Source organism: Mytilus trossulus, chromosome 9 (genome assembly GCF_036588685.1).
Source record: "Mytilus trossulus isolate FHL-02 chromosome 9, PNRI_Mtr1.1.1.hap1, whole genome shotgun sequence".
NCBI classification, from domain to species: Eukaryota; Metazoa; Mollusca; class Bivalvia; order Mytilida; family Mytilidae; genus Mytilus; species Mytilus trossulus.
Window position 1 is genome coordinate 71,361,908 of NC_086381.1, and position 23,461 is coordinate 71,385,368.

Below are 23,461 nucleotides of genomic sequence, written 5' to 3' on the forward strand. Positions count from 1 at the left end.
GAATTAAGAAATTCCAAAATGTGAAATGTTTTACCAGAAGCACATGTACATGACATCAGACATTAGACAAAGTACTAAATGATGGCATAAGCTTGTGTGGACTTGTGGTCTAGGTGACCTTAGTAAAATTTTAATTCACAAATTGCTTTTAAATGAAAAAAAGTACTTGAGATTCGATCTGACCTGCATAAAAAAATAAAATAACAAAACATCTCATTTCATAAAATAATATCACATTTATTCATCAAATTATATTTTATGACAATGTAAAATATAACAACATAAATAGTATTGATATATAGGTCTTTACATCCATATAAATGATATATATTTCAAATCTAATCTGTACTAGGAATAGGTCAATCATAAAGCTTTTAAAGTAATAAAAATATATGTTTATATTTTTATATGATGGTGTCTGGTGGAGTTGCACACATAAGGATTGATTTGTTATTTTACATGTGAAAATTTCCATAATCTCCCACCAATTTTGTTTTTAAAATTAACCATCAACACAACATTGAACTTTTAAATTAACAAAAAGAAATATCAATGATGCGATTTGAAAAATTGTTAATGGCATAAACAAATCCTGATCAGTGATTTATAAAATTTAGAAAAAATATTGTTTGGTGTTGTTCGGTAGTTATGTCAAAGGCTCACAAATGGTGTAATATGGAGCGACAATGGTGATTTAAAATTAAGTTGAGTTTCAAAAAATACATATCTCAACAAATATTAATATTTAAGGTTTAAACACAGATTCCAAGTATTGTGAAGATGCCATCGAAATTTTGAACTAAATAGATGTTTGGAGCAAAATTCTAGTTTATTTATTATGACAGCAATAAGTGTGACTTAAATATATTTTATTCATTTATATTTTTGATACAAAGGTCACATAATTGTTAACACATGATTCACACTTCCAATAAGTTTTAGCTATACTGTTTGGAAAATATAACAAACGAATCAGAAGATATGGTTCTAGATTGTCACCAGAAAAAGGTAGACAGACTGAATACCAAATTTATTTTACTCTTATTTTTTCTTATTAAAATTTGTTAATAGTGTTTTTGGAATATTCACAGCTGGCTCCCAACTGTTGGATTCACTGGAGTATCCTTCCCATTTAATATAATACTGTTTTTTGTTTTTTTATCTTTTTACACGCTAAAATCTCCTCGATGATGTACAATTTCTCTTCTCTGAACACTGAAAAATATAAAAAGATGATTTTACTTTAATTAAACTTGAAACTGAAGTTTACACGAAAAAGAAAAGTTTTGGATTGTCCAATTGGTCCTTAATTTTTAGGGCTGATACATCCTGACCTATTCAACATTTTTACCCTGTGTCAGATTTGCTCTGAATGCTTCAGTTTTTGAGATATAGGCAAAAATCTGCATTTGACCCCATGTTCTATGTATAGCTATGGCAGCCATGTTTATCGATGGATCAAAACTTTGGACACAATTTATAAATTAAATACCCTGAGGAACATTATGTTAATGTTTGGAAGTATTTGGCCCAGTAGTTTCAGAGGAGAAGATCTTTGAAATAGTTTACGACGACGGAAGATCATGGCATAAGCTCACGTGGCCCTGTGGGCCAGGTGAGCTAAAAAAAGGTACACATTTTATGTATGTTGCTTCAGAAATGACTTGTAAATTTCTTTTTAGAAATGAAGATAGTAATCTAAATTAAATATGTAGAAGTGTTATACAACTAATGACCCTTAAGTTCAGACCAAAAAGTATATAGTTTTAACTGTAATATACAAATATCTGATCATATAGAACATAATAATGGTTAAATAGATAAATACAAACCAGGTTTTAATTCAATATTTTCAGTACTACTTTCTCCAACAATGGCAAATAATGTTTCTTCTGCAATATCTATAAAAGAAAATTACCCTAAGAATTAAAAATGGTCATCTTTTTCAATGTTTTGTTAGCATTCATCCATTTGAACTGAAAACAGTTCGTTTCATAAAAAGGTTGGCATTTGCTACAGCTCGCTCCTTGTCATAAATTTGCAGGAATAAATTTAAAAAAAAAGATTTCCTCAAAAGACTAGGATCTGGAACATTATATTAGTATGCCATGGTATAATGCATCAGTATCTAATGAGTTTTAATTTTGATTCCAAAATGTTTAGGATGAATGCATCACTCAAAATAATTTTATATGTAAAATGCAGTACATGTATAAAATAAAATATTTTTAAGTCAAGAATATTTATTTATCTTTAATAAAAATAATTGACTGACTCGTTTTCAACCATTAAAAATAGAATTATTCAGTGCTAACTGTTCGATTTTTCCTACTTTAAGCTGCTGCAAAAAAACTTTAAAAAATATTAGTTTTGCCTGTTCAAAGCAAACATAATTCTTTACTTACCAGCAGGAATATACGGTGGATCCAATTGTTCTGAATCATGTACCATTTCTGAAATTTTATTAAAAACATTTTGAAATAAAGGTTGATTTTATTATGACACATGATTGTTGTTTACCAATAAAACTACTAGATTTTTATGAAACATACATCTAATGTAATCATTTGTTTCTATACTTAATGCTTAAAAGTGTGACATATTATCTGTTTCTGTCTTTCTCTTCAAAATTCATATATATAGTGACTTAAGGTGGTACCCAACACTTTCACTAAAATAACTTTGGTTCGTTTAATTTTCATAAAATTTTGACAAAGTATTTAATTTGACCCTTTAACAAGTATATAAAAATTTCAAAAAATTTAAACCAACCGTTTTGTCAGAAAAATTATACTGGTTATATAGCAGTTTGACAAACAACAATTTTGATCATTGAGAAGCTTAATAGTCCCTTTACAACACAACATAATTAAAACGTTTAGTTGATTTTACAGAGTTATCTCCCTGTAGTGTTAGGTACCACCTTAAGTGTGAATTAACAACATATAATAAAGCAAGAGAATGTAGTGATATATCATTGATATATTTCTGTAGGTTTCTGCAAAATAAACAAATTTAAAGCTTAACCAAAGTCATTGTAGCGTAAAATGTAATTCATAGTGTCACAAGTGTATTGAGATGTATTGTTATACATGTATGTAAGACACATGAAGTTAACAATATCAATGATATTTTTTACATCAAAGATGAACTTCACATTGTAATGAATTCCTACTCAATTTTTTTTTAATGGAAACATGAACAATATCTTTCAGCCATTGAAAGAGAGCCTTTAAATTTAATTGGAATTACATTACATCAGTTTTCTAAGAAATGGACCTAACACAAAACTTAGCCAAATCTGAATGCATAAATTGACAAACAGACAACAGATTGACAGTGTGCATATGCTTGTTTTAACCTCTAACCAGTACATTATTCACTTAAGGTAAATTTGTGTTGTATTAAAACATCAAATATACAAACCAATAAGACCTAAAGGGGAAGATATCTCTGAAACAATTCTTTCAGCACAATACTCTGAAAACAAAATAATATTTTATTATCATCTGATAGATAGAACATTTTAATTATCAGTATCGAATGGAAAACTGAAAAGCAATTTATAACAAACCAAAACATCATATTATGATAAATATATTGCCTTTATTTCTAATATGTTGAATGTTGAATTAAAAAAGACAATTTGTACCTCAATAACAATTTCCTCTTATTTTTTTTTTCAAATATCTTTAATTTTAGCTTTACCAGAATTTAATCGATAAACATTTGTTTAGAAAGAATTATTATAGTAGTTGTATATGCAATTCAGAATAGCTTTTTTAAGGTAATGGTGCATTTCATAAAATTATAGTAGTTAAAAATGCAATTTAGAATAGCTTTTTTAAGGTAATGGTGCATTTCATAAAAATACCCTGTTTATTAATTTTGTTGTAAAACCAGAAATAAATTATTCAATTCCATAATAGAATTTGCACAGCTTCAACATGCCTGCAAGCTTCCTGCAAAGTTTCAATATGGGTTGATAACTGCAGGAGGTTTTAAATGATTCCAATATAGCAGGTGCACAACTTCAATATATATAGAAGTTTCCTAAAACTTACAGGGATCTGAGTTGAAAACTGTAGAAGGATTTGATTACACAAAACATGTACCCTCCTTTCTTGTTCTTGCTTAAAAAATGATGAAGTTCCAAATTTGGAAAATTGAGACGAAATATTAAAATGATTCCAAAATAACATCAGCCAGTTTTACGAACATGTCATTAGTGATTAGCCTAATGTGTCATTAAGTCTTCCTAAGCCTAATTCATCACAAGGCCTAAAAGACACATTAGGCTAATGGCATGTTCGTACAACCGGCTGCAGGTGTACAACTTCAATATATATAGAAGCTTCCTGTAAAGTTTCAAGGATCTGGTTTGAAAACCAGTGGAGGAGTTGATAACACAAATTATTTACACATTTTCCCGTCTGCCAGACATCACCATACTATACGATTTTGATTTCATCAAACCCAGCAAAAAAATAATTTTGACATCTGAATACCTTAAATACTGGTGGATAGATTTAGTCAATTAATGAAATTGTAAGGCAGATAAACATTTATAAAAAAAAGACCAACCTTGTATACTTCCTTCACTGTCAGTTTGTTGCACAGTTGTACCTAAAAGGATAATTAAATGAGAATTTTTCATTTTTGTTCATGGTGGAGGTTTAACAAATGAAAGGCAAACAAAAGTTAGAGAACAGATTCCACAAATTAGGACTTTTTTCCATTAATAAAGGGCATAACTCAGGAACAGTAAAAGTGACGCTAACCAAATCTAAATTTGATTAGTATTTTAAAGTAATTAGCATTGTGTATAAGTTTCATAACATTTTGTTGAGGCAAACTAAACAAGAGAATGAAAACAAATTGATAATTTTTTTCCATTATTAATAAAGGGTGATAAGTCAAGAATGGTATAAGTAAAGCCATGCAAATTTAAACTTATTTTGAGGTAATGAGCATTGTGTTAAGCTTTATAATATTTGGTTGATTGAAATTCAAGTTAAAGAATTCAATCAATTGAGGGAACTACATTAGTACAGACAGACAAGGGTAAAACCTTATTCCCCCTTCGCCTAGCAGCAGCTGCAAAGAAACTGAATCGCAAATGTTTGGCTAATTCATTGTTTATGTACAATATAGTACGTTCAAAGAAAAAAGAATGCTGAGATAGTACCTAAAATCATTTTCTTCTTTGACAGTACATTGCATAATTTAAACACTTTTTCTTGCAATTCAAAACATATTAATATACATAATGAAATTGAAATGAAAGTATTAATTTATCTCACCTGATTGACTGCCAATACTCTCGTTTCCTTTATTAGCAATGACCTTTTCTACAAAAATAAATAAATAAAATAATTCATTTCTGGATTGCGAAAATTTACCTTAAAACTGGTGTACAATATTTATTTAAACACTTTTTTGCAATTCAAAACATATTAATATACATAATGAAATTGAAATAAAAGTACAGTAGTCCCTCCCTTATAAGGCCAACCTTGCTGCAAATGAAAAGTGGCCTTCTAATGGAGGTGGCCTCTTCTCAGAGGTATCAATTTTGAAAGGTTCTCACTTACACCCTGTCAATAGGATATTGACCCATGAGTGGTATTACTGCATTGTTATTTAAACATGTACTGTGTATATATATTATATTTTTGTAAATAAAATTGAATTACAAATATTGTTTGCTTTTTTTATTCAGAAATAAAAAAAATATGTTTACCAGTGTTCATTTGTTATATTATATAAAGCAGCTCCCCACACCCCAAAAAAATAAAATATATATTATAGGATATGGAGAATGTGCTTTTATGATATTGAAGACAGCAAGTCATTACCACTGTCCTAGCTTAGGTTGTAACATGTTGTTTGAATATTCTATTTGCAATCATTCCATATTAGGATAAATGGGTCAGTTGACATTAACAATGGATTTCATATAAATGGCCAAGAATTATTCCCCCAAAAATATACATGTAGTGTCCATTAATTTTAATGTCAAAACTGTTATTTTCTCAAGTTTCCCAAATTTCTCCTGTCTAGTCGTTCAATCAGAACTAATCCGTTTAAAGAACTTCAATTATATATATAGTGTCCATCCACTGTGTTACATAACATAATTATCAATTAAAATACATTTGATATCAAGTAATTGACTTCTTTGACACCTTTATTGTCCGCTATTATAACACAGGAAAATTTGTTCCCATTGTAATCAAACTACGATCTTCTCTAGTTTTATCGTATTACAGTAACGCAACCACGTGGTAATTATTTTTCTCCCTCTGGTTTTATCGTTTAATCAATGTAATTAATATTGCATTAAAAGCACATCTTTTAAAGTCCTTAAAGTGACTAGTACCTATATACGAAAATGTTTAGAACATAGAAATGAGATTTTATCTTGTTAATAATAACATATTATTTCTATTTCATCATGCTGTATCCATTGTAATAATGTATTGTAACATGGGCCTTTGCCAATTATTGTAATTGTGTTTGTGCCAATAAAATATTTGTATTTGTAATGTTACGATTTTTCTGTTCATACAATTTTCCAATAACTAAACAATTTGGCTTCTTTTATCTTTTGAAATATCATTTATCTGTGTTTTTCCAACATTAAATGTTGTTGCCAGTTTCTTAAATATTCGAATTGACAAAACATACGCAACAGTCGGGTCAAATTATAGGACGAACGATCTCCTTTCAAAATAATAACATTTGTTTTACATGAAAACATCGGTTGGTTGTATTTTTCTAGCGGATTTTAATATTTTCAACTTGAAAAAAACGTTCGCTGGCCGTATTTGGGTAGGATTTTTTACTTTCAAACATGAAATTACTGGCCGCTGGCCGGATAACAGAATTGGCCGTCCACGGGAGGTACTTTTGCACATAAATGCGTTAATGCAAGCCAAATGTGGCCACACAAAGGAGATGGCCGTCCCAGGGAGGGGCTGTTTCATAGAGGGACTACTGTATTAATTTATCTCACCTGATTGACTGTCAATACTCTCGTTTTCTTTATTAGCCTTGACCTTTTCTACAAAAATAAATAAATAAAATAATTCATTTCTGGATTGGGAAAATTAACCTTAAAACTGGTGTACAATATTTATTTAAACACTTTTTTGCAATTCAAAACACATTAATATACATAATGAAATTGAAATGAAAGTATTAATTTATCTCACCTGATTGACTGCCAATACTCTCGTTTTCTTTATTAGCCTTGACCTTTTCTACAAAAATAAATAAATAAAATAATTCATTTCTGGATTGGGAAAATTAACCTTAAAACTGGTGTACAATATTTATTTAAACACTTTTTTGCAATTCAAAACATATTAATATACATAATGAAATTGAAATGAAAGTATTAATTTATCTCACCTGATTGACTGCCAATACTCTCGTTTCCTTTATTAGCAATGACCTTTTCTACAAAAATAAAAATATAATAATTAATTTCTGGCTTGGGAAAATTAACCTTGAAAGTAGTGTACAATATTACTTTACATGTGTACTGTAAATTCATTTTTAATCGTGGGATAACAGTTTTAATGGATTTCGTGGGCAAAAACAAACCACAAATTTAATGCCTGACAAATAACAATGACAACACTTGTGTTGCTTGTTCAAACTCTATTTGACGACAGTCGTATATTTTCAGTGCTTGTTCTATAATTTAGTACCCTTTTTTGTATGACGTCAAGGCATCATTAAACAACCAACATTTCTTATTTCTATGTCCCCAAAGCGTAGCACCAGGGACAATAAAAAATATGTTAAGAAGATTCTTTAAATATGATTCATAATTTTAATCATAATTATGATACAAAGGTACCCATTTAGTAATAAGTAGTATTTGCAGTCTCTTAGAATATGATACACATATTTACCTTCTATTGTCTCCTCTCTTGAACTAAGTAAATGAAAATTGAAATATAATAAGATTAATTTATCAGTTCAAATAATAAAAAATGAAACAATAAATAGTATCTGTTTTCAAATAGATAAAGAATAGTTGATACATAAAGCTTTGAATTATGTTAATAAGATGACAATTAATATTGCTACAGTCATTTAGGAGGATTTGTGCTATTTATTGTTAAGTAAATTCAATTGTCTCCCTTGAAATAATTACGACCAGAAATAATTCATGCACATCCTCAAGTTGTTTACTACAATTGTGTGATGTTTCATCAATATTGGTCCATCCATTAAGGAGGAGTTGCGCTAACACACATATGGACAGACAGACAGACAGGGTGATTCCTATATCCCCCCCAAAACTTTGCTTTTTTTAGGGGTATAAAAAAAAAGTAGTACTTGAAAGTCTTGATTGACACTGATTGTTAATTGTTTTGTGTTGGATTTCATTGTTTGTGTGCAATGTATTTCATGAACAAACATTGATGTTCTGAATTGAGTTTTCTGTAATTGAATAAAAGATTAAACCATAGATATGTGTCACAGTCCATATAAACTAGTTGATATAGAAATATATTGAATGATAAAAAATATTTTCTTTCCTAATTGCAAACTATGAAACCATGCAGGGTTAAATGCCTGGGAGCTTTATCTAACTATGCAAGTAATTTAAGGATTTTTTTCAGCTTTGAATAGGGTATATGATATATCCTGGTCAGGATTAGATTACACATAATTAATGCAAAAGCAGTTTATGAAAGAATTAAAGTCATATGAAACGAGTTGATGGAAAAAAATATGACCACTAAATTAATCAACCAATACATGCACATACACTAAACTAAGACCTTTGTAATATATTTTCACTTTTTATATTGAGTCTGTAATGTGTAATTTACAAACAAAATAATGCGTTTGATGATTTTATATGGAAACCATCTTTCCTAATTAATCTCCGTGACGAACTTGCGATGTTCTCTGACAAGTTGATATTGATAAATAATCTACAAAAGTGTGCACTTAAAGCACGTGGTTTATAAGTGTGACAATTGAGCTGTGTTGATTAATCAATTTTAAAATTTTTATTGTGCGTATCTGTTTGTTAATCAACCTTATAAAACAGTTTTAAAACAAATTGGTGTATAAAAATATTTCTTTCATCATCGATCAAAAAAGATCTTTCCAATGAGTTGTCAACGTGGTATGTTTATTTTTAATTTTACTATTTGCTCTTGCGCAGTAACGCTTTTCACATTGTTTACGAGGAATATCATGCATATGGAAAAGCATTCAATGAATATCGGAACAATTACTCACTGGAAGTAAATAATTCAGAAGCCGTACATTTCATGAAGTTTTACATTAAAACATTAGAGTTTTTACTAAAACAAGTATGTGGATAAAAGTTTTATACTATAAACTAACTATTTAGCTAAATAAAACGCATTCAACTTTTTTTTTCAACAACTCGTTTCATATGACTTTAACCATTATAGATGTATAATTTCTTAAAATATTTCTCAAATGACTTGTATAGATAATAAGAGTTTTTCAGTGTTGGCTGTGTTTTGTCATTCAATTTATTTTTTGCAATCCATTTTTTTCGAAAAAAAAAAAAAATACCTACATTTTTGCTACATGTATTTGGTCTTTCCTGCTTAGTATAGATTCCATTGTAGAAGTGGAGTAGCTGCCAGGTTCTTTAAAAGTTATTCCCTCTGGCAAACCACTAACAGAAAAGCTTATTTGCCCCAAAGACAAAGCTTTATATGGCACCTTTTTCATACCACATTTTTCTAAAAGAAAACAAACAAGTGAATCTGTGAGCTACTGCTCACTTATGATACCCCCGCTGAAAGAATAGGGCAAACAGGAAGTTGTTAAGTAATGAATCTTAAAAAAACCATATTGCATGGGTATAGCTTGCATATATAAACCTTGATACCAAATTACAAAGCAATAATTATTTCTGATCATCCTGCTAAATAACAATCACAGGGATGCTTGATGGTTTTTAATCCTGCGCTTGGATTAATTAATTAATTCGAAAGTGGTCTATTAATTGAAAGTATTAAGACTGGAATTTTTCACAAATGCACTTCCCAAACAAATGTGGACACAGACATGCATGGATATTATCTAGCATGATCAAGCTCTGGACCGAATATAAAACCATTCCCTTCATAGAAGCCAAGAATGTAATACTCCTTTATTACACTGAATACAACAATAATTAGGTCTAGTTTTCTTCACACTCTTATTTGTTTGTGTAAGAATAATTCCAGTTAAACACAATTTACCACTTTCAGAAACATTTTCAATCCTTTATAAACAAGATATAGTAAATCTTATGTTCTATAATTCTGATATGATTTGCATATTAGAGACACGTTCATATGATTGGTTAAGAAGACTTCCGGTCGTCACTCTTGAAGTTGTTTATTTTTCAATAGACGATGTTGACAGAACTACTTTTTTGTAACCAATGGCGCTAAAAATAACACAGTCTGGTTCGACGTTAAAAAAAACTTATTTTCGCTTATCCGTAATTTTAAAGAATTATAAGGATTAAACGGCTGGCTTTTAAAAGGAATTTATTGGTGTATAAACTGGACCAAGTCACTCACAAACATATCATAAAGTCCTTCAGACTTTATTAGTTTGTGAGTGAATTGGTCCCATTTATACACCAATCAATTTCTTTAAAAAGGCGTTTAATCCTATAATACAAAAAGATCAGTTTTGAATTATTTTAGTTCTTACCAAAACTTGCATTAAAAACCTTTCTGACTTCTTCTTTCAAAGCCAACCTCTTTGGGTTTTCTGGCTTGATTGTTTGTTCCTCACCTTAAAACAAAGGAAAATAAGAAATTGTCTCAGTACAACTACGAGTAATTAATTAAAAGCCATATGTGTTCATAAATCAAGATTTTTTTGGTAGAAAAAGACCACTGTATCTTCTATTTTAAAACTAAATGAAAAAAGTTCAAGGCTTCTCAATATTTTTTAACAATAAATATATAGATCTCATAGAATATATATAGCTCTTATACTGAATTTGACCATAACAAGTTACCCTCAGATGTCTTATAAGAGGAGGGATTTGGTTTGACCTAGACCGCTAGAATCAACCCTAGTTTTTGTCAATCCTTATTGCTTTTTTGTTTTTGTTTGCTTAATTGCATCATTACAGATCATTTTTAAGTCTTTTTTCTTGTTCTCTGTTATGTTTCTAAAAATAACAGTTATAAATATATACAGAAGTAGTATACAATTCATACTAGAATGAACTTGGCTCCACCACATATTTGTGCCTCTCCTAAGTAAGGAATCTCTAGCCTTTGTTTATCTTGTCTGGCCCACCTCAAGGTGTTGGATTTTTTCGCAATGATGAAGACCAATTGGTGGCCTTGGGTTGTCTTTGACATTTTGGTCGGGTTTTGGTCACTTTGACACATTACCAGTTTCTATTCTTTAATCTATTAGTACATTTTACTGACGTTTGTTATCATCTTAATTACGTATTATAGAATTCTTTTATAAGTCTTTTTTAGATAATCATTTGAAGTGACTCAGTGGTTATGTAAAACCACATACTTTGAACGGCAAAATTATTTCATTGATTGAAATTACTTTTACTTAAGGATCTTGAATACTATGAATGACAAAACTATTTTATTCAATAATACTACTTTTTCTGTTTAGTCGGTTTTTCATGATATACATTTGACGTGAAACTGTACTTATGTATCCCGTCATACTTTGAACCAAACCATTATTTTATTTATTATTATTACTTTTACTGTTAAGTCTGGTTTTTGGTATATCTACTTTACGCGAGTCTGTATTTATGTATGCCGACATACGACAAAATTATTTTTTATGTCTACCTGTGCGAATTTCAAACGCGCTATTTTACACCAGTAATGAAAACCTTCTATCATTTATGGGTAGACTTTACATACTAGATAAATGCAGCCGTATTTGACGTGAAACTGTTCTTATGTATCCCGTCATACTTTGAACCACACCATTATTTTATTTATTATTATTACTTTTACTGTTAAGTCTGTTTTTGTTATATCAACTTTACGTAAGTCTTCATTTATGTATGCCGTCATACGACAAAATTATTTTTATGTCTACCTGTGCGAATTTCAAACGCGCATTTTTAAACCAGTAATGAAACCTTCTATCATTATGGGTATACTTTACATAGATAAATTCAGCCGTATAAGAAAAGCAAAATGAGAATGTTAAATTAATGTATGCCTTTTTGTGCTTCTTTGTTACATTTGTTGTTTATGTAGAGATATTAAGATGATAACACAATATTGACTGTTGTACCCCTATTTTGACATTTTTACTCTTTGAGTATGTTTGTTTTGTCCATGCATCGTTGACAATTTAATGGAATTTGATGCGACTGTCATATAAGTGAGAGGTTTAGCTAGCTATAAAACCAGGTTCAATCCACCATTTTCTACATTAGAAAATGCCTGTACCAAGTCAGGAATATGACAGTTGTTACCCATTCGTTTGATGTGTTTGGACTTTTGATTTTGCCTTTTGATTTTTGATTTTCCTTTTTGAATTTTCCTCGGAGTTCGGTATTTTTGTGTTTTTACTTTTTAATTAATCGTATATTAAACTACAGTACAATATATCAAAATACCTGTAAGACTATCAACAATTTCAATGATATTGTCTTTAAAAAAGCTCATGGCTTTGGGTGTCCCAAAGTAGCTGGGCACTTTGTCCTTTGTAACACACACCCCACCAACTTGCAATCCCAGGGATGCTATTATATCACACTGAAAGAAGATATTCATTTTTTATACGTTTGTCAATTTTCATAACAGCTATAAGCATGGAATATTATACAGTTTATACTGGAACAAAATATCAATGTCTTATCCTGCAATTTGCTTGGCTAGTTTGATAGGAGATATTATGTATTCCTATGAAAAGAAATAGACATCGGAAAGCACGTACCAGTAACATAGTGACATAAAATTTGAAAGAATTTGATTTTGCACAAGATTTTGCTACTGTCTGAACAAAAATTTAGTCAAGACATTGTTCTGAAAGGCAAATAATTATGAATTTGATGTCCAGAGTCAAAACTTGCAAATCATAGGGATTTATCTTTAAATCAGAGCATTCAAGTATGAGGTAATTGTTATATAGGTTTCAAACTGGTTACAGGCTCACATTCCCTGTCTTTGTTAGACTCATCAGTTACATATATCAAACACAGACATGGAATATGAGCCTATATTCCCAGTTAATATCCTGAAAAACACATACCTGTAATGTTAATTACCTAATAACCTATACATTAATCCATTAGAATAATAACATATTCTCTTTTTATACATACTTGCTTGTAATAAAAAATCCAGAATGGACTGAGTATAAAAATGACATATTAAGTTAATTAAATTAAATTTGTTTTATGTGTACAATATTAGAAACTATCCTAAACAGAATGGTTGATAAATAAGAAGAAAAACAAGTGAATCTGTGAGCTACTGCTCACTAATGATACTAAAACAATAGGGTAAACAGGAAGTTGTTAAGTGATGAATCGGAACAGGTATCACACAGTATATATAAACATTGATATCAAATTGCAGAAAGCCCTGACGTGTAGTTCCTGAGAAAAATTCAACTAAAATTTGCAACTATGCTATTCTGTGTTAAAAAATGTAAGTGTTCAGTAAAGAGGAATTTGTTGAGTGATGCATCTGAAATTGCATCAAACGGTATAGCTTCCTCATATTAACCTCAATACCAAATTTCAGAAACCGTTGATGTTTAGTTCCTGAGAAAAATTTGATGGAAATTTCATTGGAGGGACTGACGGACAGACGGACGGACGGACAGACGGAGGGACAGACGGTCTGACAGACATGCAGAGTTAAAAATGAAGAGGAGTATAATAATATATAAATAAATGACAATTTACAGATTTTGAGATGATTTTCAGATGGTGGTTTATGGCCTGCTCTGAGTCCATATTTTGGAGAGGGTCCATTTTAATTTTTTTGGCCTTTTCTGTTGCCAGCTGTTTTTGCTCAGCACTAGCTCCTCTCCACACCTCTGCTGCTTTTCTAAGGTATTCGCTACCAGTCATGTTACCTTAAAAAAAAAGTATTCTTAATTCCTGAAAATTTATTTCTAATATCATAAATCATGCAACAAAATAAATATTATAGTTTTCGACAAAGTAAACAGCTGCTTTTAAAAAAGATTAAATGATAGTTAAAATACTACTGTGTTTTATAATTGATACAAATAATGATGGACAAAATAAGGTGATTGATCTTTATCACAAGACTGCTATTTTCAGTATATTTTTTCTTTATTCTAAAATTTTCATTGAAGAGAACTTGTTTTTTTATGTGAACTTATTAAAACAGGGACAACATTAAGGAGTGGTTGTACTTAGTCTGTTAGTTCAGAAGTTAGTATATGTATATATAATAAAAACATATTGTTAAGATGTTTACCTCTTGGTATATCCCCAGTTACAATATTGTAAGCTGAAGGCCCCCTCTTAGTTGCTGTTTTCTTTTTAGAGTAATCTATAGTACCCACAGATCTTTCTCTAGCATTTTTATTTCCAATCCACATCTATAGGTTAAAATTGAATAAAAATCAGGTTGGCTTCTTTACAAATTTGATTAATAAAAATATACTGTATATATATAATATATAATGACTCTAAATAACAGTCCAACAATGTTAGATCTGTAAATTTGCGTTAGCTTTCGCCTATTAAATGGCCCAAATGCTAACAGTTTTTTCAAAATGTAATTTTAACATGCCAATTTGAATTTATTTTGAAATAAATTATAATGTACCAAGGAACTCTTTTATTTCTACTATATATATATATAGTATGGTAAATTTAAAAAAATGATTTAATACAGGTGTATTTTAGATAATTTCTGGATAATTTTTCGGTTGACTTCATTAAATTTGGTCATTAAAATGTTCACCAATAAACTGTGACTTCACTTCAAAAGGTTTTATGGTCATCGCCATTCACTGATCTACAGTTACTGAGTGTATGCTTCTCATGACAGAGAATCTTAATTTCTCCTTATCTTGACCTTTCAAAAGTAACAAAGCAGGTTTCTTGCAAGAGGCAGAAATTTCTTTCCAAAACATTAGCAGAAGCCTGTTGTTCAGTAGATGTCATTTATTGGTGTGGTTCTTAGGTGTTTCTTGTTTTCAATATAGATAAGACTGTTGGTTTTCGTGTTTGAATTATTTTACACTGGACATTTTTGGGTTCTTTCTAGCTTGCTGTTCGATGTGAGCCAAGGCTCCATGTTGAAGGTCGTACACTAACCTATAGTTACTTTAAATACATTGTGACTTGGATGAAGAGTTGTCTCACTGGCACTCATACCACATCTGTTTATTTATTATGATCACCTGATTCACCACTTGTTTTAAAGGGTCTGTGTTTACCTTGACTCTATCAATTGAACAATCCAATTTCTCCGCCATTCCTTTAATTTTTGGAATGCACTGTTTACCAGTGGATCGCATACCATTTTCCCACTCCAGTGTTAGAGTATTTTGCTCCTCTGGTGATAAATCCACTCTTCTTTTCTGCTGCTCAAAGAAAATTACATTATGTCTAATGATTGATAATTTAGTCTTAGATGCATGATTTTTTTATTAGTTGTTATTAGCTTTGAACTAGCTGTCAGTAACAGCAAGTACTCTCAGATCTATACTAATAGTCTTTTTGTCATTAGGATGTATATGCGCTGAGCCACTCTGTTTTTGTAAGATGTATTTGTATTTGTATCGATCTGATGAGTAAAGCCCTTTTCAACCGATTTTTATAGATTGTTCCTATGTTATACCACTGTCCCGGGTAAGGATCCGGGATCATCCCGCTAACATGTTTAACACCGCCACATTATGTATGTATGTGCCTGTCCCAAGTCAGGAGCCTGTAATTCAGTGGTTGTTGTTTGTTGCTGTGTTATATATTTGTTTTTCATTCATTTGTTTGTACATTAATAAGGCCGTTAGTTTTCTCGTTTGAATGGTTTTACATTTGTCATTTCGGGCCTTTTATAGCGCACTATGCGGTATGGACTTTGCTCATTGTAGAAGGCTGTACGGTGACCTAATGTTGTTAATTTCTGTGTCATTAGGTCTCTTGTGAAGAGTTGTCTCATTGGCAATTACACCAAATCTTCTTTTTTATATTGTACTATAATTCATCATGCGGAACTCACATACCAAAAATTAGCCCAATAATATCTAAAGAGGTTTTGAAAAATACTCTGTACAATTGTTTGATGTGGAATGACAGCGTGAGGGACAAGGGTAACACTATATTTTATGGCCTGACCACTTAACGCTTTAGCCGCGAAGTTAATGTGCACAAATGTAACTTTATATGCAGCATTAATTTTACAACTTTGCAAAAGACATTGAAAACATTTTCGCGTGAACGTTCACTCCTTCACTGTGACGTCATTTAACGTTGTTTTATAACACAAAGATCAAAAACATCAAGTAAGGACAAAAACAGTGGTCCAATAACAGTTAACAAAAAATACATTCTCACAATAACAGATAACTAAAAAGGTAAAAATCCTATAACACTACCCCGGTATTAACAGGTCTCGAACGAACGGACCCGATACCGTAATATAAAAATTAAAACTACATATCTTTGTAAAATAACTGAGTAGGATCTGTCCAATAACCAGGCATATTATTTGAAAACTATTTGTTGAACTGGTCTACAGAACTGCTGCGGAGGCGCTCTGTTCGTACTGTTCAGACATATAAAAAACAGCTGATTACACTCGAGGCAATCGAATGAGGGGGGATTACACGAATTTATGTATGTGCTGGTAGATTCTGCCGATAGCCGGAGCACCTCTTGAGATCTAAGGGTGCAGTTGAATCCGTGTACATTACTGTGCATGTCATAGGTCCACAATGATGTTATATGCTGAATAATAAAAAAAGGCCCGGTACTAGGGTAAAAAAACACTTGCAGTAAGACTTTTGATTCAAGTATGTAAATTTTCCTGGTGGCGGTAGATGCTAAGTGATGGATCTAGGCGGAGGTTGGATCCGGAGTAAGAACCCTTTTTGAAAAAAAAAACAACAGTACTGAACACATTTACATTTTTTATCTGTTGGAACGCCATACATTATTGTGGGGTACGTAAAGTCGTTTGAAATTTGAATTTGTTAGCAAGAGGGTAAATACAAGTGGTACAAAATGGACCCGCATCATCTGTACATAACGCGGAGCATTTTTGTTGATATACATTTTAATAAATTTGTGTTTTTTTTCAGTGGCATTTGAACGCGTCTAGATGCATCTACTCGGCATGCAGTACAAATCTTTTGTGTTTGAAACACACCACGTGCATTCGATGATAAGTTTCGGTAGAGAAGGGTTTTTTTGTTGCATTTTTTCAGAGCAGCACAGAATATATAGATGTACCTACCCGAGAATCATTCTTGATGTCCATTTTTTTGTTAATAAATATTCTTCTTTCTTTTTTAAAATAACCTTTATAAATAACCAACTTTTGAGAATTTTCGAAAACAGGAAAACGTTAAATTACGTCATAGGTTCCAAGTGCAATAAAGGAACAGACCTTGTTAGCGCAATTACAATATTTTTTTAGACCGCACGGTCTTTTTTATTACCCATAATAAGACTATAAGAACTATCCATTAACCTTCCTATTATATTTTCAATTAGACCTTGTTAACGTTACTACAATAAATTGTTAGACCGCATGGTCTCACGGTCTTAATTTGTTACTTATACTATGGGACTAATAATGCTAACAAATTTCTTATATTATAGGCTAAAAAGTAAAGGATTGGGTGAAATAATCAGCCCTAGGTTCAATATCAGCCCAAGAGCCGCATGGCTCGATGGCTGATATTGACCGATAAATATACAAAAAAAACCAATGTAACGAGTGTTCTGATTGGACGACAATCGTTTGCCAGATTATATTTACTGAAGAATATACCGTCAGATAATTCATTATCTCATTTTCCAGATAATTAAGGTTTATTACGGATTCTAAATATACCAAAGAACAATGTAACGAGTGTTATAATTGGACGACAATCGTTTGCAAGATTGTATATGAAAAATAGTTTTTATACCGTCCTTTTTTAGAGGAGGGGCGACATTCGGCACACGGCACGCAATTAACAAACTACTCATGGTGTGGACATCACCGTTATTGACACCTGGACAAGCGAAATTTGTTGAATAAATTAAAAAAAAAAGACCAGTGAAATACAGAAGGGCTGATTAGATACAATATACATCATATACTTTAAACATACTTAATAAACACATTTGTTAGCTGTTTTGACGCCAACTGACTGTTTATTACTGACGGCTAATTTCGACATCGCCGATAATAATATTGAACTCTCATATTCATTTATTCAGTCGATTTTAATCTTTTAATAATGACAACGTTTTTGTAAAATATTTAAATTTAACTATTTCGTCATGTGTCAGTAAACAAAATAGAGATGAAGACAAGACAAGATAATTTATTACAACTTAGGCACTCGTTACAAGATTGAAAGTCAAGATTCTTATATGAAAAAATCTCACTTTCACTTTGTTTCTTTTTAAGGTAAATGAATAACATGTTTTTTTAAATTTCATTCTTCAAGTTTAATTTTTTTTCTTTCAGACAGTCAATTGACATGACAATAGTAAACTAAGGAAGTTGATAATCCTCTGAGACTCTGTTTGAATGTACTAGTATTTAAAACGAATGTAGAAAGTCACAGGACAAAAAGTCGCAGACAAAAAGGTCAAAATACATTTTTTTAGAAAAAAAGTGTTTGAATAAGAAAAACACTAATTTTAAAAACATTCTTTTAAAAGTTTTACTTGAAGTATTCTATATAAACAACTTTGTTATTTAAATGTATTGATTAAATAAAATAATGATAAAATAATTGATATGTACCAAGGAATATATCATTTGCATGATCAAAATTTAATGAATTTTAATTTATCAAGGCTTAAGGAAAGTTGTCTCATTGGCACTCGCACCACATCTACCTATATCTATTATGAACAAATATTCAAAGCCTAGAAATGAAAATATGTAACGAAAAGAAATATTTTAAGATCTTTCTCTTATATATTCAAATAATTCTCAACAAATTAATTGTGACTTTTTGTCCTTTGATTTTTGTCCTATCAAATTTGTGACAATTAAGTTTATGTCCTATGCCTCTGTGTATCTACAACCACTCTGTGTATCTACCACCACTTTGTATATCTTTCATCACTCTGTACACATATCACCACTCTGTTTATCTACCATCAGTCTTTTTTCCGACGGTTGTTCCGCAAATCGAGGTCCAAAGCTGACGTCACAATAAAATAATATTTCAAATCGGCGGCCAATTCAATCACCCTCTAATCGACGTCCAATTTTTTAGCTTCTCTAATAGTTGTCCGTTTTAATGGACCTATGGAAATATTTAAACGCCGAGACATATTTTGCCATTATGCCGTATTGTGCATTAAATATACTTTAAAAATGAACAAAACTGTGGAAATTGGGACAAAAAAGTTTATAACAGAACTGAAACTTAGATTGTCGGAGAAGAATAAAGATAAAAAAGAAGTAAAGACAGTTCTCGATCAATATTTTTACAACCTAAACATAGTGTATGTAACAAATAAAATATATTGTTTTTTTTCTCTTTTAATGTTTACCGATGATACAGGTTGCAATATCCATTTGTATGTAATTTAAAAGCTTATTAAAACAATGAAACGTGTAGAGATTGCTAATCAGACAACTATACACCAGAATTCAAATAAGGTGGATGTAAGCAATTATATAGTCCTTTACCTTTTACAGCTTGTTGTTCGGTGTGAGCCACGGATCCGTATTAAAGACCGTATTTTGACCTATAGTGGGTTTCTTTTATAAACTGAGACTTGGATGAAGAATTGTCTCATTGGCACTCAAACCACATTTTCTTATATCCATAGGGAACTTAACGTCCTTCAACAAGGAATCATTGAGCAATTAAAGGTCACGACATGTAACATATAAAATAATTATTATACAACTAAAAAATAACTTCAAAACAAAACAATCTGAACAACAAATATTCAAGACATAAATTAACGACAACCACTATACAACAGGCACATAAAATATTTGACTGGGTTTAACATGTTTGTGAGCGCTTAATCTTCCTATAATCTGAGACAGTGGTGTAACAGCACAACATAAAAACATAATGCCAATTTATTTTGTATATTTTTCACTCCAGGTGTAAAACAATAAATTGTTGACAAACTTCTTACAGAGCTAGTCCAAATTATAATACTCTAACAGTTGGCATTTATACTTCTTTATTTCGTCTACTGTTGAAGACTGAGTGTTGCCCTATATATATATTTCGTTTAGTTTTCTTTGTCGTTGGGTTCTGATTTAAGTATACGTACTCGCATGCCATTTATCAATATGCATTTACATGTATAAGTGTAAGTGCAGCAATTTGTTATTCTATTATTCATTGATATTGGACATCGGTAAGAGAAGACTACTATAGATACTATAAAGGTAATCGGACGTCGTTTTGGCAATACATGACGGAACATTGTCATTGGGCGTGGATTTGAGTATCAAACAATTGGACGTCGAATTAAGAATTTAATCACAGCTCTGTATATCTACAATCACTCTGTATACTGTATCTATCACCACGCTATACCCCGTGACACCCCTAACTATTTTTCTATAGAGGCTATGAAAACAATCCCCCTTTTTCAATTTTTTTTTTAACATAGTGCCACTCGATACCTTGCGCAAAAGATGCACCTATTTCTCCTCTACAAGACCTATATAGTTATACCCGGTGACTCCCCTCATTATCTTTTCTTAGTAGCCATCAAATAGGCCAATCCCACTTTTTTCCGTTTTTTTCTTCAAATTTTTAGCCTTATAGTTTCAGGTTTTTTAACATAGCGCCACTCGATTTCTTGCGAAAAAGGTGTTGTTCAATAGTCTAATATGAAGTTGGGCTTCTATTGGAAGTATTCCGTTTATAGGATGATGATTGTTACATCTGCTACATAAGTTGTTGATGAAAGTATAAGCCTAGAGGTAGTTTTTTTCTAGAATTTTTCGATTAATTCTAGCATGGAAGTCAATATAATACTTCCATGATTCTAGTGAATTTGTTTTTGGTAGTGTTAGCTCTTATCCATAGATAAGTACTAGAGATACGTAACACGAATGATTGAATAACACATGAAATGACCCAATGACACATGCAATTTTAATCTTAGTTTAAACAGTATTTATTAATGATTTTTTTTACAAGATTAAGTATAACAATGTTATATGAAGTTTTAATCTTAATTAGCATATATTGGTGACTTTTAAACACTGATTTATAAATAGTATTACATTAAAAGTGTATTAAAAATGATTTATTAAAGCAGGAAAGTTCATAAAATGTTATTATAATTTTGTGGATACATCTGTTCCTTATTGCATATATACGATTGTCCAATGTGTTCAATCTGGACTACCAAAGTTGGGGTCTCATTTGTATAAAAAATTAAAACTCACTGACACTCCATGAATTTACATGTATTTTATTTAACAGTCAGACAAATATTTTAAGTAATAATTTTCCAGAAAGTCTTAAAACCGTCCTGGACCTCCTGATTGCACTCAGTGCGAAATTTGTTCTTAGAACAAAAATAAAGATACAAGTTGCAAAAAATTTAGATCTAATTCTATGCAAAATGTGGCGATCAAACGATGTCTTCTCATTTGTCCAACTTTTTAAAATAAGGTATTCTCATTTAGCCAACTTTTTATTTTTGTTAATTATTGGGTTGCTTGTTTAGTGATAGTAAGGTGTCTTTCTAAAATTTGACAGTAAATTTGTTCCTGTATGTTTTTATACTATTTAAAAAAATATATAAAATAGGCGATAATAAGTTTTATAGTATATTTTAGATAATAAATAAATATTTCATCTTTTATACATTAGAAACCCACTAATCAGGGGTTCGACGACTTACAGAAAAGCAGCATTTTTACTTCCCAATTTTGATAGCCTTTGGTAGTATCATATTGTTTCAATATCCATTAGTTGGTACCACCTATCGGAACTAGACAGTGACACGATTGCTTTAATTTAGCACTGTTGTACATTAAAGTCAATTTTCCATATTCAATCGTGTATTCCATATCAAATCCGACAATATTTAAAACGAACGAACTTTATACCTCAGTGTTTGTTTGTCTTGTATCATGTATAATTGTTCAAAGAAACCAGAATCTTATCTAAAATAGAGAGATATTTATAGATTATCGTTGATTATCTCAACAAGAATGATTTTCTCGCTTGAGCTGGAACAGCGAAAGTGAGAAAAGCAATCGAGTTGAGATGACCAATGATAATCTGTTTATCGCTGATTTTACCTATGACGACGTTGTCAATTTCAATGTCAATTTCGTTAACAACGCACGTGGCGTCCTTAGTTTCTAGCGATAATTTTTCCATCTCAAGCGAGTAGCATGATATGAAAATTATCACAAAAAAAGATCAAAGGAAAAATGCACAAAATAGCGATAATTATAAGTATAGCTTCTTCATAATTTGATGCTAATTGTTGAAACCCAGGAGCTTTTGAGCTTCCTCATGGACCCTCTACCAGGACAACCATAATTACGCCTTTCATTCATAAAATCCTGGCCTAGGACTATTGAGATGTTTAGTAACGCCTTATACCGTATGTTTGGAATTTCTCGTTATTGGTCTTCTGCTTTTAAGATCAATCCAACCATTTTAACAAACCATAGACAATTAATGGAGGAAGTTCGGCAGAGAAAAATAATTGCCGTTTTTTTTTTCATTCCCCGCCCCCTCTTTCAAATATCATGGAAACGCCCCTAAACCTACATAGACAATAGCTGCCGAACCATCTATCGTCCGCAAATAGTCAAAAAATAACATAAGGACCTATGAGCTACGGTTCCGCAGCTACATAGACAACAGACTGACCCAACTTAAGGATAGACTACAGCAAGGACAGATCAACGTATATCACTACACTGATGCAGTATTCCACCTACTTCAACGAGGATGAAAATTAAATGTCAGTTGCACATTTTAACATGCTATGCTAAATAATACTACAGAAAATTTAATCCGGGTATAATTTTCACTCTTATTTTTCAACCCAAACTCTAATTTAAAAAAAAAAACTTTGTTCTTGATTACCTTTGATCTCATCTATCCAACTTTTTTTACCTGTACTACATATAGTTTTTAAAAAGTTGGATAAATAAAAATGAACCGATCAAACACCCAACAGCGTTTGTTTAATGGTTAACATTGCACTGGGCAGTCGCACGTGTCGTTAAATAACAAACCAATAAACAATATAATGAAGTTGTAAGGTAATAAA

General features: G+C 30.9%; 1 protein-coding gene across 1 annotated transcript; it reads right to left on the reverse strand.

The window, feature by feature from the left end:
- Positions 1-266: 266 nt before the first annotated feature.
- LOC134683343 (uncharacterized) lies at positions 267-15,644 on the reverse strand. Its single transcript, XM_063542583.1, has 16 exons — positions 15,442-15,644; positions 14,472-14,595; positions 13,928-14,100; positions 12,632-12,770; positions 10,720-10,803; positions 9,584-9,752; positions 7,926-7,948; positions 7,417-7,464; positions 7,218-7,265; positions 7,019-7,066; positions 5,304-5,351; positions 4,585-4,626; positions 3,427-3,480; positions 2,406-2,453; positions 1,833-1,901; positions 267-1,215 (listed from the first exon to the last, which is right to left on the reverse strand). Exons 1-16 carry the CDS (start codon positions 15,520-15,522, stop codon positions 1,133-1,135), a joined length of 1,281 nt encoding a protein of 426 aa, XP_063398653.1. The 5' UTR covers positions 15,523-15,644; the 3' UTR covers positions 267-1,132.
- Between the last annotated feature and the right edge of the window lie 7,817 nt (positions 15,645-23,461).